Source organism: Xiphophorus maculatus, chromosome 18 (assembly GCF_002775205.1).
Source record: "Xiphophorus maculatus strain JP 163 A chromosome 18, X_maculatus-5.0-male, whole genome shotgun sequence".
Classification (NCBI taxonomy): Eukaryota; Metazoa; Chordata; class Actinopteri; order Cyprinodontiformes; family Poeciliidae; genus Xiphophorus; species Xiphophorus maculatus.
This window is the reverse complement of record NC_036460.1, coordinates 7497818-7517313: the sequence shown is the minus strand read 5'-3', so window position 1 is coordinate 7517313 and position 19496 is coordinate 7497818. Positions and strand designations below refer to the sequence as shown.

Below are 19496 nucleotides of genomic sequence, written 5' to 3'. Positions count from 1 at the left end.
GAATGTATATGATTGAATTTGAAAGTTTACAATAGGACCGAAAAACCAATACAATTATTTGTGCACAACCCACAGCCACATATTTTTGTTCTGCAAATCTGAACTGTTCACTTTTTAATTCACACAATAAAGGAAACAACTGGGATTTTGTATTTGTAAGGTAGTGATGGTCGCTTTAAACATCCAAGTATAGGATGACAAACAGAAAAGAAAGGGAGGAAAACAGATGGTAGAAAGCAACATTAACTGAAGAGATTTTGAACTTGTTTACTGTTTACCTGTTTTTTCCACAGATTTTATTTTTATGTGGTTTAAGCATAAAAAAGCTTAGTCTAGATATGACTGCTTAAACACCAATTAGTAAAATTAAAATCTATTGAACCGAAAAGCCTCTCTTTGCACAAAAAGTCATCATTATTTCTGTATTTTTGTCCCAAAGTGTTTTTTAGGAGTGATATCTCAATAAGACAGAAGATGTACCTCAAAGGGTCATGTGAATGCATCTCTATGGGTCGTGGTGTGCCCCCTGGACCACCGCGGGTCAGGGCGTCGATAAAGCCTCGCACCACAGCACATCTGCGCGCGGTCCCAAACTCATCCAGGGTGTACCTGAACAAAGAAGAGGAGGCAATATTCAACAGCCGGACCTCATGAGAAAAGACAGCAGCCATGGTGTTGTTGTGAAGACTGTAAGCTGTGGTCAGTTCCTAAGATCAACAGTTGGGGCCTGCTTTTCCATAAAGAATGAGTTTGGAGCAGTGTTGATGGCTCGGTGGTAAGGACCTTTGCGACAGACTAAACAGAAGATAGCTGGCTAAATTAAGACACAGAGAGCTACAGGATCCAGCCTCAACATCCTCAGCCTTAGGGCGACCTTGGACACTTTGTGGCCACAGAGACAGGTGCACATCCGAAAACACAGACACAAGGGCTTAGCCTTGAAAACATCAGAAAACATGTTGAAGTTTCAAACTTTTCTTTGCTGTTACCCACCTCTTTCACGACAAAAATAAACGCTTGTTAAATAGGTCTATATCTGTGGTGCTTTGCAAAGGTATTCACTTTTTGCACATTTTGTCAAGGTGAGATTTCATTGCATTATATTAAAATTTTATGTGATATATCAACACAAAGTAGAACATAATTCTAACATGAAAGGAAAAAAAATAAAATAAAATATATGCACTTATATTCAGCTCCCCTGAGTCAAACTTCGTAGAAACACCATTAGCTGCCTTTACAGCTGCAAGTCTTTTGTGTTGTGTCAACTACAGAGACTTTGCATATTATTCTTTCTAAAGCAGCTGTAGTCAAATAGCTCGGAGAGTATATTTTCTCTTTATGCTAGGATTTTGTGTGTGGATTTTGACTGGACCATTCAAAACACATGAAAATGCTCACATAAGATCAACCGCAACAATAATCTCAAGACTTGTGCTTCGAAAATGCGCACTACTTTGCACTGATCTATCAAATAAAATCACAATAAAATTGCACTGCAGTTTATGGCTGCAAGGTGAAAAAGTTCAACGGTCATGAATCCTTTTGCGTGAAAATTTTAAACATTTTGTATTTGTAGACGTCTTTCTTTTAATTTTAGAGGATCTGCTCTCTGCTGATGGTGACATTTTGTGTTGCTTCAGGCTGCTTACTTTGGTGTTTTATAACTGAACCTTGTTGTTCTATCCAGGAACAAAGCAGCAACAATACCCCGAGGTTTCACAATTTACTTAGGACTGGCCAAAGAATAGACTTATGGTGAAATAAACATAGATCCAAGAAATCACAGATTCCAAGTGTAACATACAGGTCAGTAAACAGATTAGAGTGTCTATTTTTACAAAGATGTCTCTGTTTGTGAGGTTTGTGAGTGTGTCTTTACTTACTTGTAAAGAACAGGTCGATCTTGTAAAGCCTCCATGGCTTGAGTCAACACTGGGCTAATATCACACGTTTCCTGAGTCAGTCCCCGGCATTCATCTGGGGGAAAAAAAAGTAGAACCACAGAATGCATTTTTTTCTGAACTCTCGTTTTATTTTTCTTATTGTAGGCATCTTGAGCGACATAAGACTTAGAGTTTCTGAATACTTTTGATCACAAAAGTGAACAAAAGTATGTGCTACCTTCCTGAGCACATGCAAATCAAAGCTTTCAGGTCATCTTGCTAACAGGTTTTCTCGTGGGCTTTTGCTAAGAAGTCAGTTTTATTATCCAATATAAAACAAACTGAACAATTATCCAGACGTAAAAAAGCGGTAGAGACTCCAGTATTATGCTGGAAATAAAACTGTTATCAAAATGTTTCTGTACTTTGCAAATACATATAACAATTACCCTTTCCAAAGCAAATAAAATACTATCCTATGCACATAAAACATTATCTACAGTCCTGAGCAGTCAGGAGTGTAAGATTTAGCCCTAGAAAACACTGACATATTGATTCGAATATTCAGAACGGCTAATGTTAAATCCTTTCTACTGGTGAAGTACAACTAGTCCCAGGGGCACGGGTGCTTTGCTTAAATTATTCTCTGTATTTTGCTTCTGCACAACAATAAATAACAGCTTTTCGGTGATTTAAACAGTCTAGTTCCAGTGGGAATGCAAGATATTAGGAAGACAAGAAATGATGTTATAATAGTTGCACTCTATGTCCTGCCCTGGTGAAATATTTTATTGACAACACTGATTATTAACATTTTCCACACTCCTTTCTATTTTTTCCCCCATCATCACAGGAAGCCTCTACTCTCTCTGGGCTTCAGCATCTTGGTCACTAAGCTCTATATCTGCTCTGGGCATAAAAGGGAATGGAGTGCCATCCAACTGGTCAAATTGTCAAGAAGAATCTGAATGTAAGACACTAGAATTACTATAGAATATAGAATTATAACCAAAAAAAAGCGCACAAGCAGTTCTTTGAGATTGTGATATTGCAAATATGAACATTTTAATTATTAATTATGATACAATATATCTGGTGCAGATTTAATTTCCAGTTTAATTTCCAAAAAATGACAAGTTGTGGAAAATTTTATTTGCTGCATTTCTCCACCTAAACAATTCAGAAGACACAAGTCATTTGGAAGTCGTGGGAGCATCATACTGTGGGAGCGATTTCCTTCAGCAGGCACAAAGCTTTCATCTTTTTTTGTTCTACTTCGTGTTTATCAATCATGTAAAATTCATATAAAGAAAACAGAAGTTTGAATCTGGAACATAAATTGCAAAAAAGATAAAGGAGTATAAAATGTTTAGCAAGGCATAATGTGCAAATAAAGCACAGGTTTGCATTTGTTATATTTAATACAGACTTTAGAAATATAAAAAAAAATAATAAATCAATGGCCAAGGAATGAAATTGACTTTTGATTAAGTTATGAACATACTGTTGGTCCACAGTGAGTTGTCACCAAGCAGCTGATGGTAATCGTGTGCAGTACTCACTCTGAGCCCAGCGGTAAAGCTGCTCGTACGCCGTCTCCTGCAACACTGCCATCTGCTCCATGATCTCTAACCTAGAACGTGCACACATGCCAAGGACAGACATTACATACATATGACTTGTAGCAGAGTGTTAAACTGACAGTGATATGAATACTAATCTTTGGCAACTTAGGATCAAGGCCAGGACACTCAGAGTGCTGACAGAACTGCACGCCTCACTGAATCACCTTCTTGGCACAGTTCTGCTTTATGCTGTTGTTGAAGTGTGAGATTTGTTTCTGCATATTATAAGCTGTTTATTCATTGAAAATTCTTCCTTAAAGTTTTCTTTACATGCTTTATAGTTGGGATTATACAAGTGAATCCCAAACTCTTCAGCTTCTGACATATTTACAAAACAATGGGAGCCCAATTATTGTTGGACAAACAACAAATTCTATTTTCAAGTATCACATTTCAAAGACAGTTAACCTCAACCCTTAAAGTTAGGCCTGTCTATACTTTGATTGTGAAGCATTGCGAGACATTGTGCAGTCAGATGTGAACCTTACCCTGCGGTTTGCTGGTTGGTTCGTAGGAGGATTTTCACATCCTCGTGGATGTGCTTAACCCGGCTGAGAACCTTGAAGAAATCCTGAGAAATTAAGCAACAAACACATCACATTCATTAGCAAGATAATCAAAAACTTAATGAACATACATTTAGTAGGCAGGGCTTTGAAGTAATGATGTAATGACATATTTAAGCCTATCGCAATAAGCAACTAATTGCATGATAAATTGAAATGAGCTCTGTATTTTCCATTCTGATTATTAACATTTTGAAGGGCAATTTTGTTTACGGTTTTGGTTGCAAGTGTTTATTTTTATTTTATTAACTGTTTTTGTTTGTTGTACTTTACATATAAATTGTCTTCCAGTCCCATTTATTTACTTTATTTACAGTTTTATGTATTCTGTAGTTACATTTTATTGTATTAGACATTAGTCCTTAGAGAATAGTTGTTTTTATTGGATGGGTGGGGTGGAAGTTTTGTGTCTTTTCAATAATCGATCTATACTCACACTGTTGGCTGCTCAATTGTAAACGAATCAAATTGTGAACCTACCCAAGATTCAATGCCTTATCAGTTTGTCGTCATAACGACAAGATATTAAACTGTTATTCCAGCAGATATTTTTCCCTAATAAAAATCCACTGGGATAACAGCAGATTATCAGAGCATATCATAAAAATACACACCACACTCTTCAAATTTTCATTTGTGAAGCATTTGGAACATTTGAACATTTTCTACTTTGAGTTGACCCTGCTACATAAAATAAAATATGCTACATTTTGGGATTGTAATGTGATAAAGTATGAAAAAGTTCAGGGGATGTGAACACTTTTGCAAGGTACAGGACATCATTTTTGCTCACATGGTCTGATTCATTGGGCTTTGTGATAAAGATTACCTCTGTAACAGGTGCATCTCGAGCCCTTCGCAATGTGGCCATTTCCTCGTTGGACAGCTGGAACTTGGCGAGAAAAGCTTGAGCCACCTGAGCTCTCACCTCAAGTCGTTGGCTGCGGAGACAAAAAGAAAGAGAAAATCATTTACTTAATTTGTTATTGTTTTATTTAAATGTTTCAACATATAACACATTCTTTTCATTTAGATTTTAGTAAATGTATTTAAGATTTTGGTTTACGTTTCTTCTTATATGGCAAATTCTTATGAAGAATTTACCACTTACATGTAAGAGTTTACACTTTAGTCTATCATTGAGTTTCATCTGTGTATTCTCTCATCCTTCAATTCTTTGAGTCAAAAAAAAAAAACTGAAGAAGCTGGAGGAACACCCCAGGCTTTTATTGCACATAAAAAAAGGAATGCTGTCAACAACATGTAATGCTTAAGGATCTCCAGCAGATGGCAGTCAGACTCTACAGATCCCATATATGCTCCTATGCTGCCTACATTCTTTCATCAGGGTGGGACACTGAGTGAAAAATATCATCCACAGGAGTGGGAAGATCAGCAGGACAAAAGCCAAGAGCTAAAGAAAAGAGTTGGACCCCTGCCAGCAAATAACAGCGATCACTATCATGTCAGGAAGTGCCTCATCACAATAGAGACCATGGCAACGGTCCCAGTCAAACGGGGAACTCGTCACAGGGCGGCAGAACAACAGCAGGTCCTCCCTCTGTTCCCATCTTCCTGGCCAAACCATCCCGTTTATTTTCCATCCATTCACAGAGAGAGCCAACCATGAGCAGTAAATCACCGGAGTATTTTGGTAGAGCTGAATAACCTGGTGATTATCTAACCTTTGATTCGCGCATACCTACAACCCGAGCTCAGGCTGCTGAAAGCAGGGGATTGTAAAACGGTTCCAGAACTCTGATTCAGTTTTCTCTCTGTGGCTCGCACCAAGCCTGACACAGAGGGACCCCAAGGCTCCTCCGCCCTTTGTGATTTTACGTGTTGCTATTTTAGCTGCCAAACACACAAAGACAATAGATACACCGTTAAACTTGTCATGCTCTCACAGTTGTCTTTAAAAAAAAAAAATAACACAATCAAAAGTGTAAGAGGAATATTAATGTTTCCCCACCCGCCCCTCAAAATTCACAGAGATAAAATACTCCTGCAAATAATTAAAATGGCCTTTGGATGTATGTGCTTTCACTGTGGGATTTCTTAAATGTCTGCAATTACAAGAAGCTCGTATTTAAATAATGAAAAATATTCTGAATTAAAATGAATGAAGCCGGAAAGAAAACCCACTAATCTACAAGATCTTAGAAACAAAGAACAAAACGGATTAAAAAGCATGGATCACAACGGACAACTGAATGCACAAAAAAAAACTTGTTATGCTAATGAGGTCATTAATTATATTAACGATTGCATATATTAGAAGTATGTGAACATGCTTGCTTCACATTCTGCACAAGGAGTCATAAAGTAAGACCTCTAACTGTTGCGACTCTGGATCCAGTAATTCTATGTTCTTAGGTGTGGCAGGCATTTATATTCAATATAGTGCAATCAACTACCTTTAGAAATCAATTAGTTAATAAATACTTTAATACAATGTAGATTTCAACCTTTTGTTTTGCATGGAAAAACCTGTGTGGTAAAAACAAAAAAACGCTGAAAAACACCCAACAATAAAACATGGAGGAGTCAGAATCATGCAGTGTGGTTGTTTTTCTTCAATATGGGTAAAAAAAAAACTGGTCACTGAATTTTAAAGGATGCATAAACCTTAATAGAAGGAAATCCTAGAAGAAAACCTGCTGGAATAATACAGAAACATTAAACATACAGCCCGAGATACGTACAATCTAATGTAAATTAAAGAATAACAGCAGAACGGAACAAATAAAGTCCAGGCCTAAACTTCGCGAACAATCTAGGGCAAGACTTATAAAGTGACATTTCTCACAAATTCTGACAGACTTTGGTCTATTTTGCTAAAGAAAAATGGGCAAAAATTTCAATCCCTACACATACTAAGTTGGGAGAGATGTGTACCAAAAGACATGGAGCTGCAAAAAGTGATTTTACAAAATATTGAATTCAAACAAATGGCACTTTTTTCAGGTTTATATTTGTGAGCAATTTTGTAACCACAGATTCATTTCCTTTCATTTTAAAATCATGCTCAATTTTGCATTATCTGTCACACAAAATCCCAAAGAAAAACATTGTAATCTGCGTTTCTAAAACGACAAAATATGAAAAAAAAAATCAAGGGGTTTGAACACATCTGCAAGGAACTGTATGCAGTTACTCTAAATGAAAATAAATAACACTGTCAGATGCAGTTTATTAAAATGGGACCTGTTTACATGTTAGTGATATATCTAAGTAAACAACTTATTCTACTACTCAATTAAGTTCCCATATCAAATACAGCATGGTCCAATTTGTTTGAGCTTCAAAAAGTACTTGTTTTGAACCTTTCCACATTAATTATTTTTTGGGATGTTTATAAATAAATTTAAAGCATCACATTTATGACAAGGTATCCATACAAATATCAAGTCTAATTTAAGACTTTTAAAGATCTTGTTAATACCACCTTGAATAATATATAGGAGAAAAAAAACCTATAAATTTAACAAATGTTGCTGCATTACAATCAAGCTGACCCGGACCCTTAAAAGTTGTTTTCAAAATAGCCTCCTACGGGTCGGCAAGAGAAGTGAGCTAGTAGCGAAAGTGGATGTCATCCAGCCAACTTGCACTTACCAATGACGGATGCAAAAAAGCTAGTTAGCTCCCTAGGTAACAAGGGTATTATAGCAGTTTGTTACCGATAGGCTAAACAACCTGGAGCAGGAAATGAAGATGTTTCCATGCAACTAAGACTTTTTTCTTACAGAAAAGCCCCCATAGAAAAGCAAATAAAAAATTTAAATAGTTCTGCCACAACAACATTTAAGACCTGTAATTAACATATTTAAAATCTAACTTGCATGTTTTTAAATGAATTTAACACATTTTAAGGCCTTATTTTTGACATGCAAATTTAAGACATTTTAAGGATGTGTGGACACCCTGTATGAGCTGCCTTGAGAAAAGCCTTAAATTTTGTACATAAAGAAAGACTAAACATGACCAACTTGGAAATATCATAAATCAGAATAACGAGAACCTGAACATAGGGTAGAATCAAAGACAAACTTTCCTTTTAGAACAAGCAAGAACAGAAATGAGTAACTGGAGGGGTAATTTTGTAAACCTCTGTCCGGACACGATCCGTTCTCCTCGAGGCTGACATCACTGAATACCACAGAAATGCAGCATACTTGGATCAACAAATAACACAATCCAACCTACGCAACATATTTGTACTAGTGCTTCAAAAAGAGGTCAACAAGCTTATTTTATTAATCTCAAGCAAGGGCAATATTAAAGAAGAGTGCTGTGATTGGATGAAATGTCTCTTATTGCATGTGAACATGCTCAGATTTAGCCCGATGGATTCAGTCTGTTCAAGCACAGAAATTGTTCATGAACTACAACACCCTATAACATTTGCAGTGCCCATTTAATTATCTCACAACACTAGGCTGATAGTGCAGCTTGATCAGAGAGCCACAACTATGAATTACCAAAGAAAACTGAAGGAAAAGTGAACAACAGCCCTTGTAATAAAGGAGAGAGTTCAACAAGCTCATAAGATGTGAATCATGTTGAATATTCATGAGAATCTATGGGGGGCATTTCAAAGAATTGCATAAAAATCTGGCATTCACAGAGCTGTTAGATGGTTAGTTACGCACCGTGATCAAAGAGCGCGTGCAGTTACATCAGGAAACACAAAGGAATGCTGACTGCTGTAGCCTCATTAGCACCAAGCTGGGCTTTAATAATGCTCAAGTGTCATATTACGAAGGTTGCATGCACTCTCTGATATCAGTCATTGTTCTCTCTGGGATTTCACCCCTCTTTATTTATTAATGAACTGTACAAAAGTCATACTGAGAACATTCGCTCTCTTCAGCAACAAGAGTTCTCATACCGCACAAGGCTCAAGATCTGATTATTTGTCACATGTTAGTAGGAATTTTTGTGAGCTTACAATCCATTGCAAAAGGTATTCAAACTTTTTAATGTTTCCTAATTTTGTCCTGTTATAATCAAATAGCCCAATGCATTTCAATGGGGTGTGAAAAGCCGACGCAAAGTAAAGTCATTTACTATGCAGTAAATGATATGCAGTTTTCAATATTTCTTATTTACAAACAAACAATCTGTCAACAGGACAGATATTAGTCATTTACATGTAAATGCAAATGAATACCAACATTTCTTCTGAGTGACATTAAAGTGACATTTAGCCAGAGTGGTACTACAGCAAAGTATATTCATGTATTAGATGGCTTAGTCAATGCCCAGACTTAATTCAAATTGAGAATCTGTTATAAGATTTAAAATAGCTGTTTACAGATTCTCTGCATCCAATCAAAGTAAGCTTGAACTACTTTGCAAAGAATGGGTAAACATTTTAGTCTTTAGATGTGAAATAACAGTAGGGCCATACCCTAAAAGACTTGTAATTTGCAGCAAAGTACAGGTGCTGCAAGTATTGACTTAGAGAGGGATAATAAAAATCACACTGTTCAGGTATTTATTCAAGACTATGTGCTGCACGTGGGTCCATCACATAACATCTAAATAAAATGCTTTGAGGTTTGTGCTCATGCGTCACCAAATGTGGAAAAGTTCAAGGGCAATCATCACTTTTGCAGGACACTGAATGCTTTTATTCCCTTTTGGATATACAATGAGCTAGGTCCAGAATAGATGCATGAACAGATTAGCATTGGAGACCACACCATCACCTCTGGCTTTGGCTGCTTGTGAGTTCACGTTGTCAACAGAAACATCAGTTTATGAGACGTGTTTGCATGATTACATGCCATGTTAATGCAAAGATTACACAGAGTGGAGCAGGTGGGCAGCATTGTATTTCATTACAGAGTAACACACAACATCTATTTAGCGCTTTTGATGACAGCACCTTTAAACAGTGCCAACCCAAAACAAAAGAACCTGGTGACTGAAAGCCAGGTCAGCTGCAGCTCATTGCCTCACAGCCCCTACCTTCACTTCCACGAACTAGACTTTATCAGCAGATTCTTTCTGTTTCATTAGAGCTGACAAATGACACAATGTAGCGAGCAGATGAGGCAGATAAGGGGCAAAGAAAAGGCAAATCAGGAACATCAGCAGAGGCTTGGAAACCACTGTTCTCCCCCAACAGAACTGTCCCATGAGTAATGTGATACTGTTGTAATAAGCATCAACAAGAAAGGAACATAAAGAGAAAAACCATAGACTGCAGAGTCTTGTGTGACCTGAAAAAAGATCTGACCAAGAAGACAGCAGAGAGCCAACTCGTCGCAAACTGAAGGACGACAGCTTGCCGGCACGGTTTTGCCGGCAGCCCTTCTGAGACAAAATTACGAGAGACAAGGTCAAAGCCCAGTGTGTGCAGACTAGTCAATGTGGCTGTGGGGTCACTGCAGTTCTAAGCATGAAAATGTCACACAGGCAGACAGCAGGTCCCGAAGGGAGCGCTGCGCAGGAAAAAGGACAAAAACCACTCAGCACTCAGGAGGACACTTGTGTCAAGCGTCTGAGTACTTCCAGGAAATACACGTCACAAAACGTACATGGTCTTAATTCGCTTCCTACATGTGCTCCCTGGTGACTGTCTCCACTCCCGTCTTTTCTTGCTTGCCTGTCTATTCAACTTTCAGGCTTCTCCATCTCTGTCACCTCTTTATAAGGAAGGTGCTGATGGTGAAGCGCTGGAGCGTGAACTGCAGTGGTACGTCGCTAATGTCTGCAAATGTCCCTCACCACAAATTTACATCAACCTCTGCAGCACCCCTACCTTCATGTCAAAACACAAGGTCACTGATCACATCTGTTACAAATGCTAATGAACCCCAGCCTACGGCAACTCCCAGTGGACAAGAACAGATCGAATATTTTCCTGCCGCTGTCACTACTGATGGCGCAAAGAGTGAGACATTAAGATATGATACGCAAAAGCTGATAAAGCTGTCGTTTTGTTTTATTTTTTAATAAAACCCTAACAATGAATGCAAACTCCACATCCTGTCCATACGACATGTTATGAATTAGAGCAACTAAAATGTTGACCTTGTGCTGAGCAGAGGACTACACAGTATCAGCCCCACAATAAATATATCAGAACTGATTAGCTGTAAGACAATGGTGCAAATCTGTTTCTTTTGGAAGAAGGCAATGGGACATTCTGGTAAATTCTGTTGTGTTTATGTCAGTAAAACAAGGTGCAAAACACCTTGGTAGGAAGTTGTATTTTTCACAAGTCATTTTGAAAAATCCCTGCATATTTTATGGAAGCTCCTTGCACTGTTGGTCATGCACATTAATTGTATACATTTTTAGACTCAAATCATTATACATTTCTGGACACAATTTTCAAATCAGGACTAGATCATCTTGAATAAATCATATCTTTCAAAGCAGAACTTGTTACCTTACATATCTTTCTCTTTGTAAAAATGTAAGCTGTGATGTGGTAAACTAAGTACAAAAGATGTCTTTAATAAAAGTTAGTTTTAGAGACTTGAATTTTCCTTAAAGTTTAAGACATGATTATTAAATGTTATTTATTTGTTATTTTCCTTTAAGAAATTGTCTTTTTTAAAAACTTGCAGATAACAGAATGAGGAATAAAGTGTTTAAAAAAATGTTTTAACTTATCCAAACTTGGAAAACCTGATTCTTTGTAAGAAATCCTGCATTATTAAAAGCACAATAAATATAATCTGGCATTTCTGCAAAATCTTTCACGCAAAACTTTTTTTAATATTATGTTACACTGTTGAAATTTTTGGCATTATCATTCTGATTAAATTCTCTGAATGCAAATAATTGTAAAACATGTAAAATAAAAACAGCCAAAATAAGATTTTTGGGAGGAAAAAATATAATGGAATATGAAGAAAATAACTAAAAGCATTTCATACACAGTAAAAAATGTCTTTTGTCTCAAAGTATGTATCACTTTTTTTTTAAAAGTCATTTTGTCTCCAAACAAATAGTTGCTGAAGAAAGGTTCGGAATTCACATAAATCAGGCATCATATTGCACTCCTTGTACATTTAGCTCCTTCCAGTTAAGCCTAAGAAAACATACAGCACTAAAGATATCTTATCTGTTTGCACATTTACTCAGTGTTATGATGGGTTAAATATTTTAGCTCTCAATTACTGATTCTTTTGAAACTATGTCATCATCAAAACTAAACGCACACTCCCAGACACAAAGTCCTACAGCAGGCCTTTGAAGTTTATCAAGGCCTAACATTCAGACAAAAACAAACACCTATTTCATTAAGGCTGACTGTTGGTCTCCTTAACATAAGTTATGATACATCTGTAGAACTGATAACAGCCTCATAAATTATTCAGTTCTCCTCCCACAGCTTTTTAATCAGCCCTTACAGCATTTCCCCAAATCATTCAAACTACAAAAGGCAAGTATGAAAATCTTCAACTTATTAGCAAGCAAACTTTAAAGTTGATGTATTTGGAGGGTTGTAATAGTCGGCATAAATTACAGTTTGAGTCACTTTGGATACAAGAAGAAGAAGAAACAAATGTCATGTTTCATATTACTTTAAACAACAAAAAATAAGCTGACTTCAGTGATGAGGCTCTAAGATTGCAGATCTGTACTGACACATCTCAACAATACCATTTTGGCTCAGACGTCTTTAAAAAAGAGATTATGAATCTGAGGACAATTCCTGTTAAAACGAAAGTTAAACCAGAATGAAAACTCAAATTTATTTCAGAAAATCAATTAAAAAAAATAAAACTCACTTCAGATAGATTAATTACAAATTTTAAACATTTATTTTTTTATCATTCTGATAATTGTGTAAATTTGAAATATTAAGTAAGACCAATTAAAAACTGATTTTTAATATATAAATGTTGAGTTAATGACATATGCAACAATAGGAAAGACTGATGGCTTGTCAGGTGGCCATCAGTCATTGAGAGACTCCATAGGGAGAGACAGTCATTAGACGCTAAAGAAGACAAAGTAAACTGAATTACACTTAATGATACCTTGTTGAATACTTTTCACTTTATTCAATATTTATGCAACTTCTACACTGTCGGGCACATATTTAAACTGCCAATTTGACCAGATTTACTAATCTATAAAATCTATAAAGTGACTATTACTCCTAAAATTAAAGACTGGAGTTATGTCTGGACATAAATTAACTGACTTTAAACATATGCATTTACATAATGTGTTGCTTTAACTATGTCTGCTTATTTAACTTTAAATTTTATACTCTGAACAATTTTGATTTTGCTGCCTAACAATCTGCTCCCAACAAAATGTCATTGTATTGCCTTAGGCATACAATGACAATATAGTTCCATCTATCTATTTATTTTGTAGCAAAATAATGAACTCACTTTTCTCCTTGCAGCTTGTTAGTTTTTACAATGAGGTCTTGAGTTTGCTCTTTCGCAGCCTGTTGAAGAGAAAGTGTGTTATTATAATTATTATTATTTTTATTATTATTTACCTTTATTTCACCAGGATTAAAAACATATTTTACAATAGAATATTGGCAGCAGCACATAGAGTTTACAGAACATTCACATCAAAGCAGAAAAAGTTAACAGCATCATAAATTAATTAGTGAAAACATTGCTCAGCTAAAACATTTACAGATAGATGATTCCTTCTCAAAATCAGTAATTGTAATTGCAGGTATCTCGCCATGTATTGTTCCAACAATGGTGATAAAAATAAATGTTTAAAAACTACAAACAGAATACAAATCAGACTTTCATACCTTTAATCTATTGGTCATTTCCTCACAGCACGTGCTCATGGCCTGAACATCCTCATGGACACTTTCAAGCTCCTACAGAGAATGAATAACAAAGTCTGGTAACAAAGTCTGGTTGGAAAAAGTTCATAAATACAACAAATATGATAGGTTGTCTTACTGAATGCATGGTTCATGCAAACTGAACATTTAAAACATGAAAGATCAATCTTAACAGGTGTTTCATGACTGATATTTGAAAACTGATATTGGAAATAAATACTTACACGAATAATCACTTATTTATTGTTTAGTTCCATTGATTATAGGTCTGATCCCATTAGTGAGCGAAAAATATATTTAAAAAAAACAGCCAAGAAAATAAAAAGACAAGCAATGTCTACGAGCATGGGTAGAAAATGGTTTGATTACGAAGCAAAAAAGAAGCGAAAACATTCCTTCTCATGGAACGCATGGGAACGAATAGGGGAAGAAAACTAACCGGAAGGGAACGGTTTTTTTTTTCTTCTTCTTTTAAACTGGAATTCTGTTACCTCTTTAACTTCTTTAAATATCCGTGCAAACTCCTCGTTAATCGTCAGACTTCTCCGCTCTATGTCACCTCGTAGATTTCTCCTGGTGCGCAGACTGTTCTCGGTGAAGAATACAGAAAGCGCCTTCAAAGCTTCCAGCATCTCCTGAAAACATATCAAACAAAATATCCATAAAACTTAAAGTGCTTTGAGAAATTAAGAATTGAACAGACAAAAAAAACCCCACCAATTAAAATAAATAGATAAATAAATGGTAGCTCGGATTCAGGGACTTGTGTGTGCTTTCACACAGTGCTGGATTCTTAATGTCTTAAGTAAATAAAATAACCAAAAGAAATTACCTGCGACGCTAATGCTAATAGTTAAAATACAATTGTTAGCCTTTCGGTTGGGTTTTATTCGTCCGAAAGACCATATATTAACGCGAAGATAATTACTCACATGTATTTAATGCTTGTCATGAGCATATAACATTAATAAAACGATAAACTACAGGCGCAGCTGCTCTTAGCCTGATAGCAGGAAGCTAAACTTCTTCCAGCATACCTTGTCATTATCCAGCCTGGTCTCCAGGATTTTATTCAGCTTCCTCGATAGTGGGTTATTAGGCTGAGAAGGCATATTTGAATTTGAAGATATAGTCGCGTTATCGACTGAAGTTTCTATTTTAGTATTTGCCATTCTGAAAATCTACTTCCACGTCAACTGAATCCGAAGACTGTTTTGGTCCGTGTGGAATTAACGTTCGGTCGGACCGCTTGGCGAGCGTCACAACGTTCCGACTGAAACTAACATTGTGTTGTGTAAACATAGTGCTGTAAAAATACTTAAATTAAAGAGATAATATTACAGAAATACTTTTTCTGTGTTATCCATATATTTTAGATGGTTCAACTCTGAAAGAAAATGGCAGTTTCATTCAACACTTATATCGTGAGGAAACATTGTCAAATAGGACAAAAATACTTTGGAGAAATTATGGCAAACTGATTTGATTAAGTGAATGCTTCCAAACAAATTGAACAATTTTACAAATATCTTGTGTATTATTCATTGCTTACTTATTTTTGAAATATCTATTAAACACTGACCAAACAAACATACAATTTGGCAGCTGTGAGTTCTGCCCTATAAGTTGTTTATACCAAACAACTTTCTTGCACTGCTATAGGTTTCTTGATATATCTAACACAATATGCTTTATTATGGACAGTGGGAGATATAACTATCATAATTTCATGTTGGAGATTTTTTATAAAACATGCAGTTCCCTGCTTGATGAGAACAGAGTGACACAATAAGAGACACTTTAAGATATTTAGGTACGTTTAAAAATTCTAAATTGAAAATCTTGAAAATATGATGGACTCGTTTAATAATTTCAATTAAACAATTGCATGGCTAAAAGTTCTTATCAATCAAAGCTCTTCCGTATAATTAAAAGTTTCTTAAATATTCTTAGACAAGTTCCTCTAGCTTAACACTTAAATACATGAGACAATTTTGCTTTTCAAAGTATCTGTAAATGCAACTGGAGCGGCGCTGACTCTGGCCCCTGGGTGGGGATTTGTCTGATTGATGGTCACCTCCTAGCAGCCTCCTCCCCGCCTCTCTCTCTATCTTTCTCTCTCTCTCTCTTTCTGAGAGCAGGAATGTGTGATCTGGAGTCCGGTCAGTGGGCGCCGCTCCGCTCGTCTGTCTCCGCGCAGCGCAGGAGTAAATCATTGATTCAACGCTTCGCCTGTATCGACGAGGAGGAAGTGATTTGTGTGCGGATTCTGCGGAGACGTTTTGTATATGTCGCATTTTGGACTCTTTACTCGATCGGAATAATTTTCTCACCTACTCGGCTGGAGAAAAGTTTCCTCTAAGACCCAAACACAGCTGGACTCTGCAGATGTAAACACCCTCTCCAACATCGAGCGCACCTTACATCGGATTTCGTCCAACATGTAAGAATTCACCCTTTTTCATTTTGCCGTTTAATTATTGAAACAAATCTGTAAATCTGTGTAGCATGAGGTCACCCCTGAGATCCCTGCATGTTCGTGAAGAAGCGGCAGCTCTTGCAGGGACCTGAAGTCTCATTTCTCAGCTAAATGTGTTCAGGATCAGATTATGTTGGTGGTGCATAGTTGTTAATTAACAATACATAAGGCACAGTGTTTAAAGTTATACTATGGCACGTGCGTGTGTTATAAAGTGCTACAGTTTATCACGAATCTGTAACTTTGTGTATTAAACAACATGTCTAACACGTGTATGCAAAGGCAACAAATCAAACATGTGAATAAGTTCTGACAAGTATTATTCACATGACATTGTTGTAGTGATGCACCAATCAATCAGCCAGAGGTGGGAATCTGCCAATTCCTTGATCAGCTCTGATCAGAGCTTGTCAAATACTGAAAAGCATAGTTTTTTAAATTATTATTTAATAGCAGAGCATGTGTTTTGATGTTCTTTTTCGAGTTGGATAAAAATCAGATTAAGTTTGAGGACAAATATGCTTTGAAGTGCAAATGGAAAGAAATGTCTAATGCCTTAATTTTGTGCTGGAAAATACCTCCTCTATCAAAAACTGGAAGCAAGATGATTTTGTTTCCTATGTGTTGGGAAACTGTTATAGGTCAGAAAAAGTCTGAAAAATAATTAAATCCTCATGTTGCAGGGTTGTATCTATCAATTAGAGCTCACATTGGTCCAATTTTCCTTTAACTGACTCTGAACAGTGATCTGCTGGACAAATTTGATTTATTTTTCCCATTGATTAGTTACATCAAAACTATGAAGTCCCACAATTATTGGTCAACAAACAAACCCATCAGTAGCATGTAATTGTATGTAATCCTTTTAGTTTTGTAGAAAAACTGGATACATAGTTTGGAGATTGGTATGCATGTGTTGTATGTTCTGTTGGATTCAAAACCATTACTATGAAAAAAAGTCCTGCGGATTTCAACTGTTGAATGTGTTGCCCTTTAAAGAACAAACAGAATAGTTGAATCAGTCAGACTTCCAAGAAAATCAGAAATCTAAATTGGCCCAGAGAAGTCTGGCCGGTGCATCTTTATCTTGCAACCGTTTGAGTAATGAACAAAAATCACACATATGTGAATAATCTTTGAAGCAGCAGTCAGTCACTCAGTGATCAGAAACAGCAAAATCTGTCTTTATAAACTCTGGTCAGTATTAGGTAGGTAAAATATTGAACAATCAACATTTTGTTGGCATTTGCTAAACAAATCAAAGAAAGAAATCCCATAGGTTTCAGTGATTGAGTGCACCAACCAACAGCACGAATTTAGTGTTTTTTTTAGTTTAATCAACATCAGTTAGGAGTTATCTTGACATACTCAATGCGGACAATCTTGTAATATCTTCATTTGCTGCTGAATTCAAAAACATTACTTGTATAAAATAACCTGCAGTACTTTTTTCCTCTTTATATGTGGAAAAATCTAAAGTGGTCAAAATAAGAGTCACAAAAAAAAAAAGAAAAAATCTATATCTGTCAGAAAAAAAGCCTGATCGGTGCATTTCTACTTGGCGGTAGATAAAAATGGAAATAAATGAAATACAAAAATAATAGTTTCACTTTGCTCATCTAAGTTGAATTGATTAAACCATTTGCAGCTGTTTGAGTTTGATCATGACGCCGTTTTGTTTACTATTAATCAAATCACAATTATGTCTAATCTATACTGCATAAGGCGTTGGATTTTAACATAAACAGCAAACCAATTTCTGTTATATCTCTGTCTATATTTAATTACTTTTTATAGCAAAAAAACAACAATTAATCACAAAGTTAACCATTAGAGGAGGGCTGTTAATTAGAAATAATAACCTCTTTGACACTTTCTGTTTTTTATAATGACCGGATAACACAATTCTATTTTTCCCCTTATCCAGCCGATTAATTTTATTTATTTTTTCGCTGTTTTACAACCCGATAACTTGTTTGCATGGAGAGTCTGTGCATCAGCACTCAATCTGGCTGTTTCTCCTCCTCCTGACAGGGATCCAGAGTCAATGAGTAGGTGAAGACTGCACGTGTTAAATGCTCGCTTCAAGCCTTCCAGCGACACAGCAACTGCTCGTTTAACTGCTGTCCTGCTCAGTGACCATATTTACGATGGCGTCCAGTCTGACGTGCACGGGTGTAATCTGGGCCCTGCTGTCCCTGCTATGTGCCGCTGCTTCCTGTGTTGGCTTCTTCATGCCCTACTGGCTGCTGGGGACGCAGATGGACAAGCCTGTGTCTTTTGGCACCTTCCGCCGTTGCTCCTACCCGGTGAGAGATGAGGAGAAGCAGATCACGGTGATGCTGGAGCAGTGCGGGCGCTACGCGTCCTTCCACGGCATCCCGAGCCTGCACTGGAGGATCTGCACGGTGGTGACGGGCGTGGGCTGTGGCCTCCTCCTGCTGGTGGCCCTCACAGGTCTGATGGGCTGCTGCATCTCCGACCTCATCTCCCGTACGATCGGCCGTGTGGCTGGTGGAATCCAGTTTGTTGGAGGTGAGCAAAATGATGTGAAGCTGAACTCTGCTTTCCCTGTTTTGATTTGGGCTGATATTTAGGAAAAGCATATTAAGTTTGATAAAAAATAAATAAATGAATAAATTAAAAAATAAATAAATAAATAAAAACTTTTTACTGTATTTAAAAACTTATTGGTCTGGAAATTCTTCATGAATTTTTATAAACGTATATTTGCCTTTAATTGTAACTTCAAATACATTCATTGTATTTCATGACGATTTCATGTGATGGACCAACACAAAGAAGAATAATTAAGAAGGGTTTTCATTTTCTTTTTAAATTGTATTCAGTTTCCCAACTCTAGTACTACTAAACATAATACAGTGCAACCGTCAGAAGTTACCTAATTAGAAAATAGACTCCATTAGTGTGTACTGTAATATTAGCAAAAAAAAAAAGAAACAAAATCAACACACAAAAAAAACCAAACTAATAACAATGTTCTGAACTTTGGATATCTGAGGAGAGCAACTCCAAATGGACAAGAAGAGTTCAAATATGTAGCGCAGGTGGAAAAATCTGTGGACAAAGCACTCCACAATTTGGCCTTTATGGAATACTGGACGTAAAAATTCATTGTAG

General features: G+C 36.5%; 2 protein-coding genes across 2 annotated transcripts in view; one reads left to right on the top strand and one right to left on the bottom strand.

Annotated features, from left to right (window-relative positions):
* The window catches only part of cog6 (component of oligomeric golgi complex 6), a 28604-nt gene extending 13508 nt beyond the window's left edge, over window positions 1–15096 (bottom strand). Inside the window, exons 1-9 of the mRNA XM_005796825.3 lie at window positions 14914–15096; window positions 14368–14511; window positions 13838–13909; window positions 13452–13510; window positions 4907–5018; window positions 4000–4082; window positions 3449–3519; window positions 1887–1980; window positions 481–609 (exon numbers count right to left, since the gene is read on the bottom strand). Coding sequence (XP_005796882.1) covers window positions 481–609; window positions 1887–1980; window positions 3449–3519; window positions 4000–4082; window positions 4907–5018; window positions 13452–13510; window positions 13838–13909; window positions 14368–14511; window positions 14914–15048 — 899 coding nt within the window. The 5' untranslated portion in view covers window positions 15049–15096. The remainder of the gene's footprint in view (window positions 1–480; window positions 610–1886; window positions 1981–3448; window positions 3520–3999; window positions 4083–4906; window positions 5019–13451; window positions 13511–13837; window positions 13910–14367; window positions 14512–14913) is intronic.
* A 917-nt stretch (window positions 15097–16013) lies between these two features.
* The window catches only part of lhfpl6 (LHFPL tetraspan subfamily member 6), a 65557-nt gene continuing 62074 nt past the window's right edge, over window positions 16014–19496 (top strand). The window contains exons 1-2 of the mRNA XM_005796826.3: window positions 16014–16319; window positions 18390–18890. Of these exons, the coding sequence (XP_005796883.1) occupies window positions 18506–18890 (385 nt within the window). The 5' untranslated portion in view covers window positions 16014–16319; window positions 18390–18505. The remainder of the gene's footprint in view (window positions 16320–18389; window positions 18891–19496) is intronic.